This window comes from Sycon ciliatum, chromosome 2 (genome assembly GCF_964019385.1).
Source record: "Sycon ciliatum chromosome 2, ocSycCili1.1, whole genome shotgun sequence".
Classification (NCBI taxonomy): domain Eukaryota; kingdom Metazoa; phylum Porifera; class Calcarea; order Leucosolenida; family Sycettidae; genus Sycon; species Sycon ciliatum.
The window spans coordinates 24,983,061-25,001,392 of NC_088644.1; the positions used below are offsets into that span (position 1 = coordinate 24,983,061).

Below are 18,332 nucleotides of genomic sequence, written 5' to 3' on the forward strand. Positions count from 1 at the left end.
CTCAACTGCAACGAAAGTAAATATTTTGGGCACCTGGCCCCCGTACTAAATGGTCCCGTCTTGGACTACCGCTATCAGGCAATGCGACATGCAGAGGGAAAAAGAGATGTGTTGAGAAGTCAACACACCCATCGTACACCTGGATTGGCAACTTTGAAAGGGCCAAATAGGGGTCGGGGTTCGCTGGGGGGGGGGGGGGGCGGGGGGGGAGGGGGAATTGAACGACAAGGTGCTATGTCAATTGTTCTGCCACTTCCAGTACTTTGAAATCAATATACATTGACCACGACAAACCCACGCACGTGTTCAATGCCTAAAAGGGAGTCAAATATAAGCAGTCAGTATATCCCTAAGGAGTGAAATATGCAGGAATATTTCACTGCTTTTAGTAACATGTATAGCAAGAATCAATGGAAGTCAATACTAAGAGAGTGATAATGTACATTGTGGTACAGGAAACCTTCAAAGAAAGCTACAACCAAGAACACATTCCAATACTTCGCAACTATCAAAAGGACCGTGAATAGGTAAAGCTAAACAACGCTTAGACATCCGAGTAAAGCCAACTTGAAACATGATTGTACTTTTCAGGAAACTGACCTGCACTTGTTGCCAATGCCGCAGTTGGCGTGGTATTTGTTGGTAGCATGCTTGGTGACAGGGTAGTGCTTGATACCATGGTTGTTGCTGATGAAGCTGTTTCTCCAGTACTTGCATTTCCAGTAGCTGAGACAACAGCACAAAGCAAATACAATGCAATACACAACGTTGAGATGTTTTCAATGTTTTCCAAAAATACAAGCCTGAAATGCCATTAGGTTAACGGCCGATACAATCACACTTTATTAGCACCCTTTTTCCGTGTTTCACACATTGGCTAAAATATTTCACAGTTCACTTTAGACAGAATTTTCCGCATGCGTGGCGACGCCTACAACCTCAATGCCCAAGGTGCACATTCAGCTGCTAAAGCACTGGGAGGCGAGTACAAAGATCAAACACACTACCAAAGTGGTCAAAGACTGAAATCTTATTTGTTGCATCATTCTTTCCCATGAAATACTACGATTTACATGAACCAAATCAACTGTGGGTTTGCAGCAAAGCTGAAAAAATGTCTTCCCGCTTCATTGACATTGGGTCAGAATGTTACTAAACTGTCGTGACAACAATGACACTTTTCATTGTGGGTGATGTCTCAACTGCATACATAGTGTAAAGTTCATCATGGCATGTTCCACTTGACCCATCAACTTAATAACACGTAACTGACCTGTGATTTCTGGCTCTGTCGTTGGCGACGTGCTATTCACTGTTGGTGACATTGTTGTTTGCAGTAAAGTAGTAGTTTCAGAACCACCACTACCAGTATCTAAGGAAACAGCCAAAAAGAAGAAGAAAATACATTGTTATCCCATGAATATTCTATAAAACTGTGAACGGTACCATTTATAAGCTGTTGAATAATACTACAAACTCTCCTCCTCCATGTGCTTTAAAGGCGACCATTGCCACCCTTGGTAGCCATTATTCACACCAATAATTTCAAACAACGAAGATGTAACGGGTAAAAAACATTTCTTTCTGACAACTGTTTCGCCTATCAAAGGCTCATCAGAGAAGGCGATATTGGAGTTTGTAATTGACATGGCAATATTACTAGTAATATTTATACTCACTGGTTTGAGGGAAAGACACAAACAGTAAAAGTCTGAAGAAAAAATTGACTGTCACCACCAGGATTCGAAGTTTCGTATTGGAAATTGATTGTGGGTTTGCAGCAAAGCTGAAAAATCTCTTCCCGCTTCAGTGACATTTTTCATTGGGGTTGATTGGTCCGTACCGTGTCGTGCAATGTTATCGCATGAGCTGATTGTAAAGTAGCTGCTGGTGTTCTAGGATATGATAGCGTAACTAGTAGCTCTTTTGGTTCTCTTTTCTTTCTATAAATTAATCCTTGGCTCTCCACCCTTGTCTAAAAGAATACAAAATTATGTTTGGTTAACGTAGGAGTTAACCGTTGTTAACAGTCATGTACCATTGCTTCGCTGTTGGCCTTTATAACGGGTTGCATAACCCTCCTTACGTGTGTGCATGATCTTGCTCTCTCTACATACTGCTGTGTATCATAGACATCACATGCCCACGCTCTGCGCATGCGCAGATTTCCTGTGCGCACAACAGAGCTTGCTGTCTTTCCAGTTTCCTTGCCTGCAGTCAGCTTTCAAATTCTGACCCACCCTCCTCATCCCATTTCTTACTCTTACACTCCACATATTTTGAAACACACGGATGCGGGCACTCCTCCGTAACTGGCCTCTCGCACACTACTATTAAACTCGCATGGGTCATAAACCGCTCCTGCTCAACGCAGGCCGACCCACCAACTCGCATGGGTCACAAACCGCTCCTGCTCAGCGCAGGCCGACCCACTTGGTCATATACAGCTCCTGCCCTCGGTAGGCCGACCACACGATTCGTTAACGCGCACTCAATAGAGGCCAGCTACTCTGCCCGACATTCCCATTTTTCCGAACTCACTCTCTTGTCTTTTGGCGTGTCGCGTCCTGCACGCGTGTGTGTCTACTCTATACTCTAGCATGGGGAGTAGAATGTTAATTGATATTATCCACTGCCTTGTAACCTATTACCTTCCCAAATATATACAGGCATGGATTGCACCACAGAAAAAGGCAAACAAAATCAACCATACCATCAACTTCCATCTGATCAAAAATGGCTAAGAACTGGTGTATGGTACTAACCTGTTGCTGTTGCAGCAGGAGTATTGGCTTGCGTCATTGTAGGTGATGTGTTCTTCATTGTCGTTGCCAGTAAAGTAGTTGTGTCAGAATCACCACCACCAGTAACTAAGAAAAATAGCCAAAAAGAAGAAGAAAATAAATTACTATCCGCTGCCTTATAACATTCCCAAATACATGTCAGACCTCGCTATAACCGAATCTTCGGGGTGGGGCAACGTTTATGTTATAGTGAGTTGGGGACACCAGTATGCAACATGTATGTCAAAATGACGCTCTTTGCTTACTGATCACAACTGTCTAGCTAAAGTAGTAATGATCCACTCTGGTCAACTCAGGAAGTGTGTTGTACTAGGGTGTCGACTGCATTGTGTTGAAAACACTACTTCTCGAAGTACACATTATGTACCCAGTCCGCACGACTGTAGTGTCGGAAGAATGCATGATGCCAGTAGACATGTTGAGTGCAAGCATGCAGCCGTTAGCATTAATTTCAAGAAAAGAAAGTGATTTGGGCCGAAAAGGCGATGCCCTGTACAACGTGTTGTATTATATTGACGTCGCTGGGCACTTGGGACCAGGCGAACAAAAGCGAAACAGTGTGTTATAGCAAAAATTACGCTTTGGCGGATTAGGTCATAGTGAGGAAATTTTATACAGAAGTGATGCGGTTTTGGCAGGGACATTTGCATTTCGTACGTTGTAGTGAGGTTTATATTATAGCGAGGGTCGTTATAGCAAGGTCTGACCTGTATATACAAGCATGAATTACAACACGAAAAATGGCCAGCAAAATCCAACCGCACCAGCAACTTCCATATTTTTCAAAAATTGCTAAGAACTTGTGTAAAATACTAACCTGTTGCTGTTGGTGTTGCAGCAGTAGTAGTGGCTTGTGCCACTGTAGGTGATGTGCTGTTTGCCTCTACAGAACATAGATCGTCAAGAGATGTTTTCAGTTTCCATGTCGCCAAGAGGCAGCAAGCCCCCGAAAAAAGAGCAGCAAATGCAAAAACAGAGACTCATAGCCAGCATAACATTGAAGACGGGCACCTGGCAAAGTTATTCCATAGCTGTACAAATCTGTACCCAATGCACGGCAGCCCAACATATGAAGAACAGCATGAGAATGGAGTCCTAATGCCCATTTTATTCAAATCTGCCACTGACCCAGCACAATGGTCCCGTCTTGGACTACCGCTATCAGGCAATGTGACATGCAGAGGGAAAAAGAGATGTGCTGAGAAGTCAACACGCCCATCGTACACTGGGATTGGCAACTTTGAAAGGGCCAAATAGGGGTCGAGGTTCGCTGGGGGGGGGGGGGGGGGGGGGAGGAGGGGGAATTGAACGACAAGGTGCTATGTCAATTGTTCTGCTACTTCCAGTACTTATATAAGCAGTCAGTATATCCCTAAGGAGTGAAATATGCAGGAATATTTCACTGCTTTTAGTAACATGTATAGCAAGAATCAATGGAAGTCAATACTAAGAGAGTGATAATGTACATTGTGGTACAGGAAACCTTCAAAGAAAGCTACAACCAAGAACACATTCCAATACTTAGCAACTATCAAAAGGACCGTGAATAGGTAAAGCTAAACAACGCTTAGACATCCGAGTAAAGCCAACTTGAAACATGATTGTACTTTTCAGGAAACTGACCTGCACTTGTTGCCAATGCCGCAGTTGGCGTGGTATTTGTTGGTAGCATGCTTGGTGACAGGGTAGTGCTTGATACCATGGTTGTTGCTGATGAAGCTGTTTCTCCAGTACTTGCATTTCCAGTAGCTGAGACAACAGCACAAAGCAAATACAATGCAATACACAACGTTGAGATGTTTTCAATGTTTTCCAAAAATACAAGCCTGAAATGCCATTAGGTTAACGGCCGATACAATCACACTTTATTAGCACCCTTTTTCCGTGTTTCACACATTGGCTAAAATATTTCACAGTTCACTTTAGACAGAATTTTCCGCATGCGTGGCGACGCCTACAACCTCAATGCCCAAGGTGCACATTCAGCTGCTAAAGCACTGGGAGGCGAGTACAAAGATCAAACACACTACCAAAGTGGTCAAAGACTGAAATCTTATTTGTTGCATCATTCTTTCCCATGAAATACTACGATTTACATGAACCAAATCAACTGTGGGTTTGCAGCAAAGCTGAAAAAATGTCTTCCCACTTCATTGACATTGGGTCAGAATGTTACTAAACTGTCGTGACAACAATGACACATTTCATTGTGGGTGATGTCTCAACTGCATACATAGTGTAAAGTTCATCATGGCATGTTCCACTTGACCCATCAACTTAATAACACGTAACTGACCTGTGATTTCTGGCTCTGTCGTTGGCGACGTGCTATTCACTGTTGGTGACATTGTTGTTTGCAGTAAAGTAGTAGTTTCAGAACCACCACTACTAGTATCTAAGGAAACAGCCAAAAAGAAGAAGAAAATACATTGTTATCCCATGAATATTCTATAAAACTGTGAACGGTACCATTTATAAGCTGTTGAATAATACTACAAACTCTCCTCCTCCATGTGCTTTAAAGGCGACCATTGCCACCCTTGGTAGCCATTATTCACACCAATAATTTCAAACAACGAAGATGTAACGGGTAAAAAACATTTCTTTCTGACAACTGTTTCGCCTATCAAAGGCTCATCAGAGAAGGCGATATTGGAGTTTGTAATTGACATGGCAATATTACTAGTAATATTTATACTCACTGGTTTGAGGGAAAGACACAAACAGTAAAAGTCTGAAGAAAAAATTGACTGTCACCACCAGGATTCGAAGTTTCGTATTGGAAATTGATTGTGGGTTTGCAGCAAAGCTGAAAAATCTCTTCCCGCTTCAGTGACATTTTTCATTGGGGTTGATTGGTCCGTACCGTGTCGTGCAATGTTATCGCATGAGCTGATTGTAAAGTAGCTGCTGGTGTTCTAGGATATGATAGCGTAACTTGTAGCTCTTTTGGTTCTCTTTTCTTTCTATAAATTAATCCTTGGCTCTCCACCCTTGTCTAAAAGAATACAAAATTATGTTTGGTTAACGTAGGAGTTAACCGTTGTTAACAGTCATGTACCATTGCTTCGCTGTTGGCCTTTATAATGGGTTGCATAACCCTCCTTACGTGTGTGCATGATCTTGCTCTCTCTACATACTGCTGTGTATCATAGACATCACATGCCCACGCTCTGCGCATGCGCAGATTTCCTGTGCGCACAACAGAGCTTGCTGTCTTTCCAGTTTCCTTGCCTGCAGTCAGCTTTCAAATTCTGACCCACCCTCCTCATCCCATTTCTTACTCTTAAACTCCACATATTTTGAAACACACGGATGCGGGCACTCCTCCGTAACTGGCCTCTCGCACACTACTATTAAACTCGCATGGGTCATAAACCGCTCCTGCTCAACGCAGGCCAACCCACCAACTCGCATGGGTCACAAACCGCTCCTGCTCAGCGCAGGCCGACCCACTTGGTCATATACAGCTCCTGCCCTCGGTAGGCCGACCACACGATTCGTTAACGCGCACTCAATAGAGGCCAGCTACTCTGCCCGACATTCCCATTCTTCCGAACTCACTCTCTTGTCTTTTGGTGTGTCGCGTCCTGCACGCGTGTGTGTCTACTCTATACTCTAGCATGGGGAGTAGAATGTTAATTGATATTATCCACTGCCTTGTAACCTATTACCTTCCCAAATATATACAGGCATGGATTGCACCACAGAAAAAGGCAAACAAAATCAACCATACCATCAACTTCCATCTGATCAAAAATGGCTAAGAACTGGTGTATGGTACTAACCTGTTGCTGTTGCAGCAGTAGTATTGGCTTGCGTCATTGTAGGTGATGTGTTCTTCATTGTCGTTGCCAGTAAAGTAGTTGTGTCAGAATCACCACCACCAGTAACTAAGAAAAATAGCCAAAAAGAAGAAGAAAATAAATTACTATCCGCTGCCTTATAACATTCCCAAATACATGTCAGACCTCGCTATAACCGAATCTTCGGGGTGGGGCAACGTTTATGTTATAGTGAGTTGGGGACACCAGTATGCAACATGTATGTCAAAATGACGCTCTTTGCTTACTGATCACAACTGTCTAGCTAAAGTAGTAATGATCCACTCTGGTCAACTCAGGAAGTGTGTTGTACTAGGGTGTCGACTGCATTGTGTTGAAAACACTACTTCTCGAAGTACACATTATGTACCCAGTCCGCACGACTGTAGTGTCGGAAGAATGCATGAATGCCAGTAGACATGTTGAGTGCAAGCATGCAGCCGTTAGCATTAATTTCAAGAAAAGAAAGTGATTTGGGCCGAAAAGACGATGCCCTGTACAACGTGTTGTATTATATTGACGTCGCTGGGCACTTGGGACCAGGCGAACAAAAGCGAAACAGTGTGTTATAGCAAAAATTACGCTTTGGCGGATTAGGTCATAGTGAGGAAATTTTATACAGAAGTGATGCGGTTTTGGCAGGGACATTTGCATTTCGTACGTTGTAGTGAGGTTTTCTATTATAGCGAGGGTCGTTATAGCAAGGTCTGACCTGTATATACAAGCATGAATTACAACACGAAAAATGGCCAGCAAAATCCAACCGCACCAGCAACTTCCATATTTTTCAAAAATTGCTAAGAACTTGTGTAAAATACTAACCTGTTGCTGTTGGTGTTGCAGCAGTAGTAGTGGCTTGTGCCACTGTAGGTGATGTGCTGTTTGCCTCTACAGAACATAGATCGTCAAGAGATGTTTTCAGTTTCCATGTCGCCAAGAGGCAGCAAGCCCCCGAAAAAAGAGCAGCAAATGCAAAAACAGAGACTCATAGCCAGCATAACATTGAAGACGGGCACCTGGCAAAGTTATTCCATAGCTGTACAAATCTGTACCCAATGCACGGCAGCCCAACATATGAAGAACAGCATGAGAATGGAGTCCCAATGCCCAATTTATTCAAATCTGCCACTGACCCAGCACAATGGTCCCGTCTTGGACTACCGCTAGCAGGCAATGTGACATGCAGAGGGAAAAAGAGATGTGCTGAGAAGTCAACACGCCCATCGTACACTGGGATTGGCAACTTTGAAAGGGCCAAATAGGGGTCGGGGTTCGCTGGGGGGGGGGGGGGGGGGGGAGGAGGGGGAATTGAACGACAAGGTGCTATGTCAATTGTTCTGCTACTTCCAGTACTTTGAAATCAATATAGATTGACCACGACAAACCCACGCACGTGTTCAATGCCTATAAGGGAGTCAAATATAAGCAGTCAGTATATCCCTAAGGAGTGAAATATGCAGGAATATTTCACTGCTTTTAGTAACATGTATAGCAAGAATCAATGGAAGTCAATACTAAGAGAGTGATAATGTACATTGTGGTACAGGAAACCTTCAAAGAAAGCTACAACCAAGAACACATTCCAATACTTAGCAACTATCAAAAGGACCGTGAATAGGTAAAGCTAAACAACGCTTAGACATCCGAGTAAAGCCAACTTGAAACATGATTGTACTTTTCAGGAAACTGACCTGCACTTGTTGCCAATGCCGCAGTTGGCGTGGTATTTGTTGGTAGCATGCTTGGTGACAGGGTAGTGCTTGATACCATGGTTGTTGCTGATGAAGCTGTTTCTCCAGTACTTGCATTTCCAGTAGCTGAGACAACAGCACAAAGCAAATACAATGCAATACACAACGTTGAGATGTTTTCAATGTTTTCCAAAAATACAAGCCTGAAATGCCATTAGGTTAACGGCCGATACAATCACACTTTATTAGCACCCTTTTTCCGTGTTTCACACATTGGCTAAAATATTTCACAGTTCACTTTAGACAGAATTTTCCGCATGCGTGGCGACGCCTACAACCTCAATGCCCAAGGTGCACATTCAGCTGCTAAAGCACTGGGAGGCGAGTACAAAGATCAAACACACTACCAAAGTGGTCAAAGACTGAAATCTTATTTGTTGCATCATTCTTTCCCATGAAATACTACGATTTACATGAACCAAATCAACTGTGGGTTTGCAGCAAAGCTGAAAAAATGTCTTCCCACTTCATTGACATTGGGTCAGAATGTTACTAAACTGTCGTGACAACAATGACACATTTCATTGTGGGTGATGTCTCAACTGCATACATAGTGTAAAGTTCATCATGGCATGTTCCACTTGACCCATCAACTTAATAACACGTAACTGACCTGTGATTTCTGGCTCTGTCGTTGGCGACGTGCTATTCACTGTTGGTGACATTGTTGTTTGCAGTAAAGTAGTAGTTTCAGAACCACCACTACTAGTATCTAAGGAAACAGCCAAAAAGAAGAAGAAAATACATTGTTATCCCATGAATATTCTATAAAACTGTGAACGGTACCATTTATAAGCTGTTGAATAATACTACAAACTCTCCTCCTCCATGTGCTTTAAAGGCGACCATTGCCACCCTTGGTAGCCATTATTCACACCAATAATTTCAAACAACGAAGATGTAACGGGTAAAAAACATTTCTTTCTGACAACTGTTTCGCCTATCAAAGGCTCATCAGAGAAGGCGATATTGGAGTTTGTAATTGACATGGCAATATTACTAGTAATATTTATACTCACTGGTTTGAGGGAAAGACACAAACAGTAAAAGTCTGAAGAAAAAATTGACTGTCACCACCAGGATTCGAAGTTTCGTATTGGAAATTGATTGTGGGTTTGCAGCAAAGCTGAAAAATCTCTTCCCGCTTCAGTGACATTTTTCATTGGGGTTGATTGGTCCGTACCGTGTCGTGCAATGTTATCGCATGAGCTGATTGTAAAGTAGCTGCTGGTGTTCTAGGATATGATAGCGTAACTTGTAGCTCTTTTGGTTCTCTTTTCTTTCTATAAATTAATCCTTGGCTCTCCACCCTTGTCTAAAAGAATACAAAATTATGTTTGGTTAACGTAGGAGTTAACCGTTGTTAACAGTCATGTACCATTGCTTCGCTGTTGGCCTTTATAACGGGTTGCATAACCCTCCTTACGTGTGTGCATGATCTTGCTCTCTCTACATACTGCTGTGTATCATAGACATCACATGCCCACGCTCTGCGCATGCGCAGATTTCCTGTGCGCACAACAGAGCTTGCTGTCTTTCCAGTTTCCTTGCCTGCAGTCAGCTTTCAAATTCTGACCCACCCTCCTCATCCCATTTCTTACTCTTAAACTCCACATATTTTGAAACACACGGATGCGGGCACTCCTCCGTAACTGGCCTCTCGCACACTACTATTAAACTCGCATGGGTCATAAACCGCTCCTGCTCAACGCAAGCCAACCCACCAACTCGCATGGGTCACAAACCGCTCCTGCTCAGCGCAGGCCGACCCACTTGGTCATATACAGCTCCTGCCCTCGGTAGGCCGACCACACGATTCGTTAACGCGCACTCAATAGAGGCCAGCTACTCTGCCCGACATTCCCATTCTTCCGAACTCACTCTCTTGTCTTTTGGTGTGTCGCGTCCTGCACGCGTGTGTGTCTACTCTATACTCTAGCATGGGGAGTAGAATGTTAATTGATATTATCCACTGCCTTGTAACCTATTACCTTCCCAAATATATACAGGCATGGATTGCACCACAGAAAAAGGCAAACAAAATCAACCATACCATCAACTTCCATCTGATCAAAAATGGCTAAGAACTGGTGTATGGTACTAACCTGTTGCTGTTGCAGCAGTAGTATTGGCTTGCGTCATTGTAGGTGATGTGTTCTTCATTGTCGTTGCCAGTAAAGTAGTTGTGTCAGAATCACCACCACCAGTAACTAAGAAAAATAGCCAAAAAGAAGAAGAAAATAAATTACTATCCGCTGCCTTATAACATTCCCAAATACATGTCAGACCTCGCTATAACCGAATCTTCGGGGTGGGGCAACGTTTATGTTATAGTGAGTTGGGGACACCAGTATGCAACATGTATGTCAAAATGACGCTCTTTGCTTACTGATCACAACTGTCTAGCTAAAGTAGTAATGATCCACTCTGGTCAACTCAGGAAGTGTGTTGTACTAGGGTGTCGACTGCATTGTGTTGAAAACACTACTTCTCGAAGTACACATTATGTACCCAGTCCGCACGACTGTAGTGTCGGAAGAATGCATGAATGCCAGTAGACATGTTGAGTGCAAGCATGCAGCCGTTAGCATTAATTTCAAGAAAAGAAAGTGATTTGGGCCGAAAAGACGATGCCCTGTACAACGTGTTGTATTATATTGACGTCGCTGGGCACTTGGGACCAGGCGAACAAAAGCGAAACAGTGTGTTATAGCAAAAATTACGCTTTGGCGGATTAGGTCATAGTGAGGAAATTTTATACAGAAGTGATGCGGTTTTGGCAGGGACATTTGCATTTCGTACGTTGTAGTGAGGTTTTCTATTATAGCGAGGGTCGTTATAGCAAGGTCTGACCTGTATATACAAGCATGAATTACAACACGAAAAATGGCCAGCAAAATCCAACCGCACCAGCAACTTCCATATTTTTCAAAAATTGCTAAGAACTTGTGTAAAATACTAACCTGTTGCTGTTGGTGTTGCAGCAGTAGTAGTGGCTTGTGCCACTGTAGGTGATGTGCTGTTTGCCTCTACAGAACATAGATCGTCAAGAGATGTTTTCAGTTTCCATGTCGCCAAGAGGCAGCAAGCCCCCGAAAAAAGAGCAGCAAATGCAAAAACAGAGACTCATAGCCAGCATAACATTGAAGACGGGCACCTGGCAAAGTTATTCCATAGCTGTACAAATCTGTACCCAATGCACGGCAGCCCAACATATGAAGAACAGCATGAGAATGGAGTCCCAATGCCCAATTTATTCAAATCTGCCACTGACCCAGCACAATGGTCCCGTCTTGGACTACCGCTAGCAGGCAATGTGACATGCAGAGGGAAAAAGAGATGTGCTGAGAAGTCAACACGCCCATCGTACACTGGGATTGGCAACTTTGAAAGGGCCAAATAGGGGTCGGGGTTCGCTGGGGGGGGGTTGGGGGGGGGGGGGGGAGGAGGGGGAATTGAACGACAAGGTGCTATGTCAATTGTTCTGCTACTTCCAGTACTTTGAAATCAATATAGATTGACAACGACAAACCCACGCACGTGTTCAATGCCTATAAGGGAGTCAAATATAAGCAGTCAGTATATCCCTAAGGAGTGAAATATGCAGGAATATTTCACTGCTTTTAGTAACATGTATAGCAAGAATCAATGGAAGTCAATACTAAGAGAGTGATAATGTACATTGTGGTACAGGAAACCTTCAAAGAAAGCTACAACCAAGAACACATTCCAATACTTCGCAACTATCAAAAGGACCGTGAATAGGTAAAGCTAAACAACGCTTAGACATCCGAGTAAAGCCAACTTGAAACATGATTGTACTTTTCAGGAAACTGACCTGCACTTGTTGCCAATGCCGCAGTTGGCGTGGTATTTGTTGGTAGCATGCTTGGTGACAGGGTAGTGCTTGATACCATGGTTGTTGCTGATGAAGCTGTTTCTCCAGTACTTGCATTTCCAGTAGCTGAGACAACAGCACAAAGCAAATACAATGCAATACACAACGTTGAGATGTTTTCAATGTTTTCCAAAAATACAAGCCTGAAATGCCATTAGATTTAAACGGCCGACACAATCACACTTTATTAGCACCCTTTTTCCGTGTTTCACACATTGGCTAAAATATTTCACAGTTCACTTTAGACAGAATTTTCCGCATGCGTGGCGACGCCTACAACCTCAATGCCCAAGGTGCACATTCAGCTGCTAAAGCACTGGGAGGCGAGTACAAAGATCAAACACACTACCAAAGTGGTCAAAGACTGAAATCTTATTTGTTGCATCATTCTTTCCCATGAAATACTACGATTTACATGAACCAAATCAACTGTGGGTTTGCAGCAAAGCTGAAAAAATGTCTTCCCGCTTCATTGACATTGGGTCAGAATGTTACTAAACTGTCGTGACAACAATGACACTTTTCATTGTGGGTGATGTCTCAACTGCATACATAGTGTAAAGTTCATCATGGCATGTTCCACTTGACCCATCAACTTAATAACACGTAACTGACCTGTGATTTCTGGCTCTGTCGTTGGCGACGTGCTATTCACTGTTGGTGACATTGTTGTTTGCAGTAAAGTAGTAGTTTCAGAACCACCACTACCAGTATCTAAGGAAACAGCCAAAAAGAAGAAGAAAATACATTGTTATCCCATGAATATTCTATAAAACTGTGAACGGTACCATTCATAATAATAATAATAATAATAATAATTTAAATAACCGACGAGGAGACAACAGTCGTAAAATAGCAATGAAAAATATCAATTGTGCACTCATAATCATGTATAAACAATTAAAATGAAACAATTCCAGAACGTTTTCGTGTGACCATCATCAGTGGAACATCGTCACATAGTAAGAATCACTAAAACAACCAGTTATATAGCTAGAGTAACATGAAAAGAAGCGTGAGAATGCAGCACAGCTAGCGGTTATGCATAACGCGTGTAGTGTGAACCTTTGCAGTGTATCTGAGAATGGTAGCAGTAGATGAATGTGGCAGCTGTGAGTGCGTGTGAACAAAAACTGGTGAGTGCGTATTATTTAAAAAGTGTGAGTGCTACAACATTTTCTTTTTGCTTGCATAGAACAGGGTCACGTGTGCGAATATATACAGCTTCCAACACCTGCAACTGCTTAAAGAAACGCGCGCGACAAATAACACTAAACCAGGAATCGTCAAACAACTTACGACAATCCGGACTGGACACCAAATGCTTGTAGATGGCAGACTTGCTCTTGTCGATGTCGAACTCCTCCTCGTCCGTATCACTCTCATCCTCCACTTCCCGTTCCTGCTCACCCTTACTTTCCTCCTGACCATCCTGTTCATCCCCATCATCATCCTCCATCTCCATCTCCTCATGCCATCGCTTCTTTCTCCTTGACGTGTTCACTGCTGCGCCCGTACTTTCACCTGCCACTACTGGTTCCGCCTTCTCCATTTTTCTCAGTCGTGTCTCCGCTAGTCTCTGGCTTCTCCTCAGATTCGTTTTTCCTCCATTTTCATTTCGTTCTCCTGGTGATCTTTCCGTTACCGCCATCGGGTTTGTTAATGAACGGTCGTCCGGTGGTCTCCCATGCCGTGTTGTTGTCGTCAAGAGTGACACCAGATTCGTGTGTTGCGCTACTGTTGAGTCCGGTGTTGTATCCGTTTCTGGTTGTGTTGTAATACTGACAGGCGTAGTAGTAGGCAACGGGTGTTTTCTCGGCCTCCCACGCTTTGGCCTGCCTGCCCTGGCCGCTTTTGACAACAAGGACAATGGGACGTGTTGTTTGATACGTTCGGACAAGTGTTGAAGCGTCCTGCCAACATACCGACTACCGCACTGTCGGCATTCAAAATGATAAATGAGGTGACTCAAATGATGGGTCGGCAGGACGTCCTTCAACACCGTGAACGAACGTATCGTGGTGAAGACAGTTACTACATTCACTGCATAGTACGTCTTCTGGACAATAGACTTGACAATACGACTGACCTTTGTCGACTCCGCGCCTTTCCAAGGCAGGCACAGGAAGACACGACAAGGAGCCGGGCCGATTGTCAGTTCCTTACGGGGCGCATTGTTCGTGAGTAGTTTCGCTAATAGTGATCCTGGATATCCGTTCTTAAGAAAGACAGAGCGAAGGAAATCAAGTTCTGCTTGCAGTTTACTCTCGGAGCAAATGCGTCTTGCCCTGTCAGCTAAGTTTCGGACTAGATTGGTCTTGTATTGCGAAGAGCAATATGAATCGTACATAATATACTGACCAGTGAATGTAGGCTTACGATACACCGATGTCACACCACCCTCACATGTCTTTTCCACGAGTACATCTAAAAACGACAATTTGTTGCAATCCTCGTGTTCACATGTGAAGCGTAATGCAGGGTGGACATCATTCAACTCATCTAGAAAGGCTTCACTGTCACGTCTTGTTTCGAAATAGGTAAATGAGTCGTCCACAAATCGAACGTACAACTGAGGCCACTTTATTTTGTCCATTCTCGATTCGCAATATCCAACGAAGACATTTGCCAGTACCGGGCCCAACGGAGACCCCATCGCCACACCGTCTGTCTGCTTATACATAACATCACCAAACGAGAACTCTACGCCACTCGTCACCATCAGCATCAAACGTCGAAATGCTGTCTCCGGTAACCATGGAAGATCAATGTCATCATCATTGTGGTATAGTCTTCGCGCGCAGATATCTATTGTCTCGTCTAGTGGTACGTTTGTAAACAAGCTTACAACATCGAAAGAGCACATATGGGCAGTAGGCGGAATAGGGTTGTCACGAAGGATTTCAACGAATTCAAACGTGTCCTTAACGTTGTGTTTACAATAATGCTCTAATACCGGTTGTATCATGCCGCAGAGCCACTTGGATATAGCGTATTGGGGCGATCCTATCATGGAGAGTATTGGTCTAAGCGGGCAGGATGGTTTATGTATCTTGGGGAGGCCGTACATGCGCGGACGAACCGAACCGATAGGCTTGATTCGGAAAAACTCGGATTCTGTTATGTCTTTTGCTGCTCGGAGTTTCTTCAGATAGGTTACTATTTCCTTCTCCCGGGCCAATGTTTTATCATGTGTTGAAACCGGACCGAGTTCCACAAATTTACACCCGTCGTCCAGTATGGTAGCCATTTTTGTATTATACTCCATTCGCGTTAAGATAACTGTTGCCCGACCTTTGTCTGGCCGAGTGATGATGATATCATTGTTCTTTTTCAGCTCTGAACGAGCTTTCATGTGTTCGCGGGATAGTGAAAATGTTCTCCGTTCAGCGGGTTTGTCAGCGTGTTCCTCGGCTGTAGCACGCAATGTGGCCGTACACACCATTTTCTTTGATTCCGATACCGGTGCAAAACCACTCAATTTCCGATAGAATGTGAACACGAGGATTGCAACAAATTGTCGTTTTTAGATGTACTCGTGGAAAAGACATGTGAGGGTGGTGTGACATCGGTGTATCGTAAGCCTACATTCACTGGTCAGTATATTATGTACGATTCATATTGCTCTTCGCAATACAAGACCAATCTAGTCCGAAACTTAGCTGACAGGGCAAGACGCATTTGCTCCGAGAGTAAACTGCAAGCAGAACTTGATTTCCTTCGCTCTGTCTTTCTTAAGAACGGATATCCAGGATCACTATTAGCGAAACTACTCACGAACAATGCGCCCCGTAAGGAACTGACAATCGGCCCGGCTCCTTGTCGTGTCTTCCTGTGCCTGCCTTGGAAAGGCGCGGAGTCGACAAAGGTCAGTCGTATTGTCAAGTCTATTGTCCAGAAGACGTACTATGCAGTGAATGTAGTAACTGTCTTCACCACGATACGTTCGTTCACGGTGTTGAAGGACGTCCTGCCGACCCATCATTTGAGTCACCTCATTTATCATTTTGAATGCCGACAGTGCGGTAGTCGGTATGTTGGCAGGACGCTTCAACACTTGTCCGAACGTATCAAACAACACGTCCCATTGTCCTTGTTGTCAAAAGCGGCCAGGGCAGGCAGGCCAAAGCGTGGGAGGCCGAGAAAACACCCGTTGCCTACTACTACGCCTGTCAGTATTACAACACAACCAGAAACGGATACAACACCGGACTCAACAGTAGCGCAACACACGAATCTGGTGTCACTCTTGACGACAACAACACGGCATGGGAGACCACCGGACGACCGTTCATTAACAAACCCGATGGCGGTAACGGAAAGATCACCAGGAGAACGAAATGAAAATGGAGGAAAAACGAATCTGAGGAGAAGCCAGAGACTAGCGGAGACACGACTGAGAAAAATGGAGAAGGCGGAACCAGTAGTGGCAGGTGAAAGTACGGGCGCAGCAGTGAACACGTCAAGGAGAAAGAAGCGATGGCATGAGGAGATGGAGATGGAGGATGATGATGGGGATGAACAGGATGGTCAGGAGGAAAGTAAGGGTGAGCAGGAACGGGAAGTGGAGGATGAGAGTGATACGGACGAGGAGGAGTTCGACATCGACAAGAGCAAGTCTGCCATCTACAAGCATTTGGTGTCCAGTCCGGATTGTCGTAAGTTGTTTGACGATTCCTGGTTTAGTGTTATTTGTCGCGCGCGTTTCTTTAAGCAGTTGCAGGTGTTGGAAGCTGTATATATTCGCACACGTGACCCTGTTCTATGCAAGCAAAAAGAAAATGTTGTAGCACTCACACTTTTTAAATAATACGCACTCACCAGTTTTTGTTCACACGCACTCACAGCTGCCACATTCATCTACTGCTACCATTCTCAGATACACTGCAAAGGTTCACACTACACGCGTTATGCATAACCGCTAGCTGTGCTGCATTCTCACGCTTCTTTTCATGTTACTCTAGCTATATAACTGGTTGTTTTAGTGATTCTTACTATGTGACGATGTTCCACTGATGATGGTCACATGAAAACGTTCTGGAATTGTTTCATTTTAATTGTTTATACATGATTATGAGTGCACAATTGATATTTTTCATTGCAATAATAATAATAATAATATTAACCCTTTAAGAGCCGCCCCATACTTGAATGCGTCGTAAACGACGCATTCAAATGCAAAACTTCAAAAGATCGTTACTCAGTCCAATCTCGCTCAAATCCAGTGATCGAAATATCCAGGGCGAAGAGAAAACTCTCACCTGTCGGGAGAAACAATCCGCGAAGCACTGCGAGCCACGGTTCTGGAGATAAATCACTCGTAAGTTGAGCCGCGATCGCGGCAATTTCAAAAGCGCGCAGTGCGACTTTAGTATTGAGAATTTTGAGACTTTTCGCCACGCTGGTTTACTCGAATTTGCACGGGTTTCACTGTTGATATTGTCAAGAGTACACAGCGAAAAAATTGGAACTCCACGATCGAGTAAAATGAAATATCTGGAGCGGGACGCAATTGGATGCATTCGGGGCATTTTTCGTACTGTCGCTGCGATCTAGCGCTGGCTAGACGGTATGCTGGCTATCATGATCGACCTCATTCTCTTCCTCTCGCGGAGACCTTTCCAGGAAGCCCTAGATTGTGAGGATTGAGTGAGTAGAACTGAAGCTATGATCCAAGGAACACGAAAAAATGCAGAATTTTGAAAATTTCCTGTGGCTCTTAAAGGGTTAACTGGTTTGAGGGAAAGAGACAAACGGGAAAAGTCTGAAGAAAAAATTGACTGTCACCACCAGGACTCGAACCAGGGATCCTCGCTTGTAGCCAGCGATGCTCTAACCACTGAGCTATGGTGTAGTCGTCATCCCAGCAGAGACCGTTCAACGTTTTCTTCAGACTTCGTAACTCACACTTCCTATGAATCCACACAGGCGGGTGGGACGCAGCCCTCACTGTAACCCACACACTTCACGTACAAACTAGCACGCGGGGAGCCCCAAGTCATAAAATATTAACTGGTTTGAGGGAAAGAGACAAACGGGAAAAGTCTGAAGAAAA

The 18,332-nt window shown here is 44.0% G+C and overlaps 2 protein-coding genes and 1 long non-coding RNA gene across 3 annotated transcripts in view; all 3 read right to left on the reverse strand.

Annotated features, from left to right (window-relative positions):
* Nucleotides 1-417: 417 nt before the first annotated feature.
* On the reverse strand, nucleotides 418-8,442 carry LOC135810811 (uncharacterized). The gene is made up of 5 exons (XM_065324243.1): nucleotides 8,320-8,442; nucleotides 7,451-7,516; nucleotides 6,593-6,697; nucleotides 1,274-1,372; nucleotides 418-726 (listed from the first exon to the last, which is right to left on the reverse strand). Exons 1-5 carry the CDS (start codon nucleotides 8,396-8,398, stop codon nucleotides 545-547), a joined length of 531 nt encoding a protein of 176 aa, XP_065180315.1. The 5' UTR covers nucleotides 8,399-8,442; the 3' UTR covers nucleotides 418-544.
* LOC135810810 (uncharacterized) lies at nucleotides 2,784-4,550 on the reverse strand. Its single transcript, XR_010552404.1, has 3 exons — nucleotides 4,428-4,550; nucleotides 3,622-3,687; nucleotides 2,784-2,870 (listed from the first exon to the last, which is right to left on the reverse strand). It is a non-coding gene; the product is annotated as an uncharacterized LOC135810810 (long non-coding RNA).
* Nucleotides 8,443-10,479: 2,037 nt separating the features above from the next.
* LOC135810457 (mucin-2-like) overlaps nucleotides 10,480-18,332 on the reverse strand; it is a 35,481-nt gene continuing 27,628 nt past the window's right edge. Inside the window, exons 12-15 of the mRNA XM_065323950.1 lie at nucleotides 12,893-12,991; nucleotides 12,218-12,343; nucleotides 11,343-11,408; nucleotides 10,480-10,589 (exon numbers count right to left, since the gene is read on the reverse strand). Of these exons, the coding sequence (XP_065180022.1) occupies nucleotides 10,480-10,589; nucleotides 11,343-11,408; nucleotides 12,218-12,343; nucleotides 12,893-12,991 (401 nt within the window). The remainder of the gene's footprint in view (nucleotides 10,590-11,342; nucleotides 11,409-12,217; nucleotides 12,344-12,892; nucleotides 12,992-18,332) is intronic.

Coding starts and splice junctions, on each gene's coding strand:
- LOC135810811 (XM_065324243.1), bottom strand. CDS start 8,398: ATGGTATCAAGCACTACCCTGTCACCAAGCATGCTACCAACAAATACC. Junction 7,517..8,319: donor GGCATTGGCAACAAGTGCAG/GTCAGTTTCCTG, acceptor TATGTTCTGTAG/AGGCAAACAGCACATCACCT. Junction 1,373..6,592: donor TACTGCTGCAACAGCAACAG/GTTAGTACCATA, acceptor CTGTTTCCTTAG/ATACTGGTAGTGGTGGTTCT.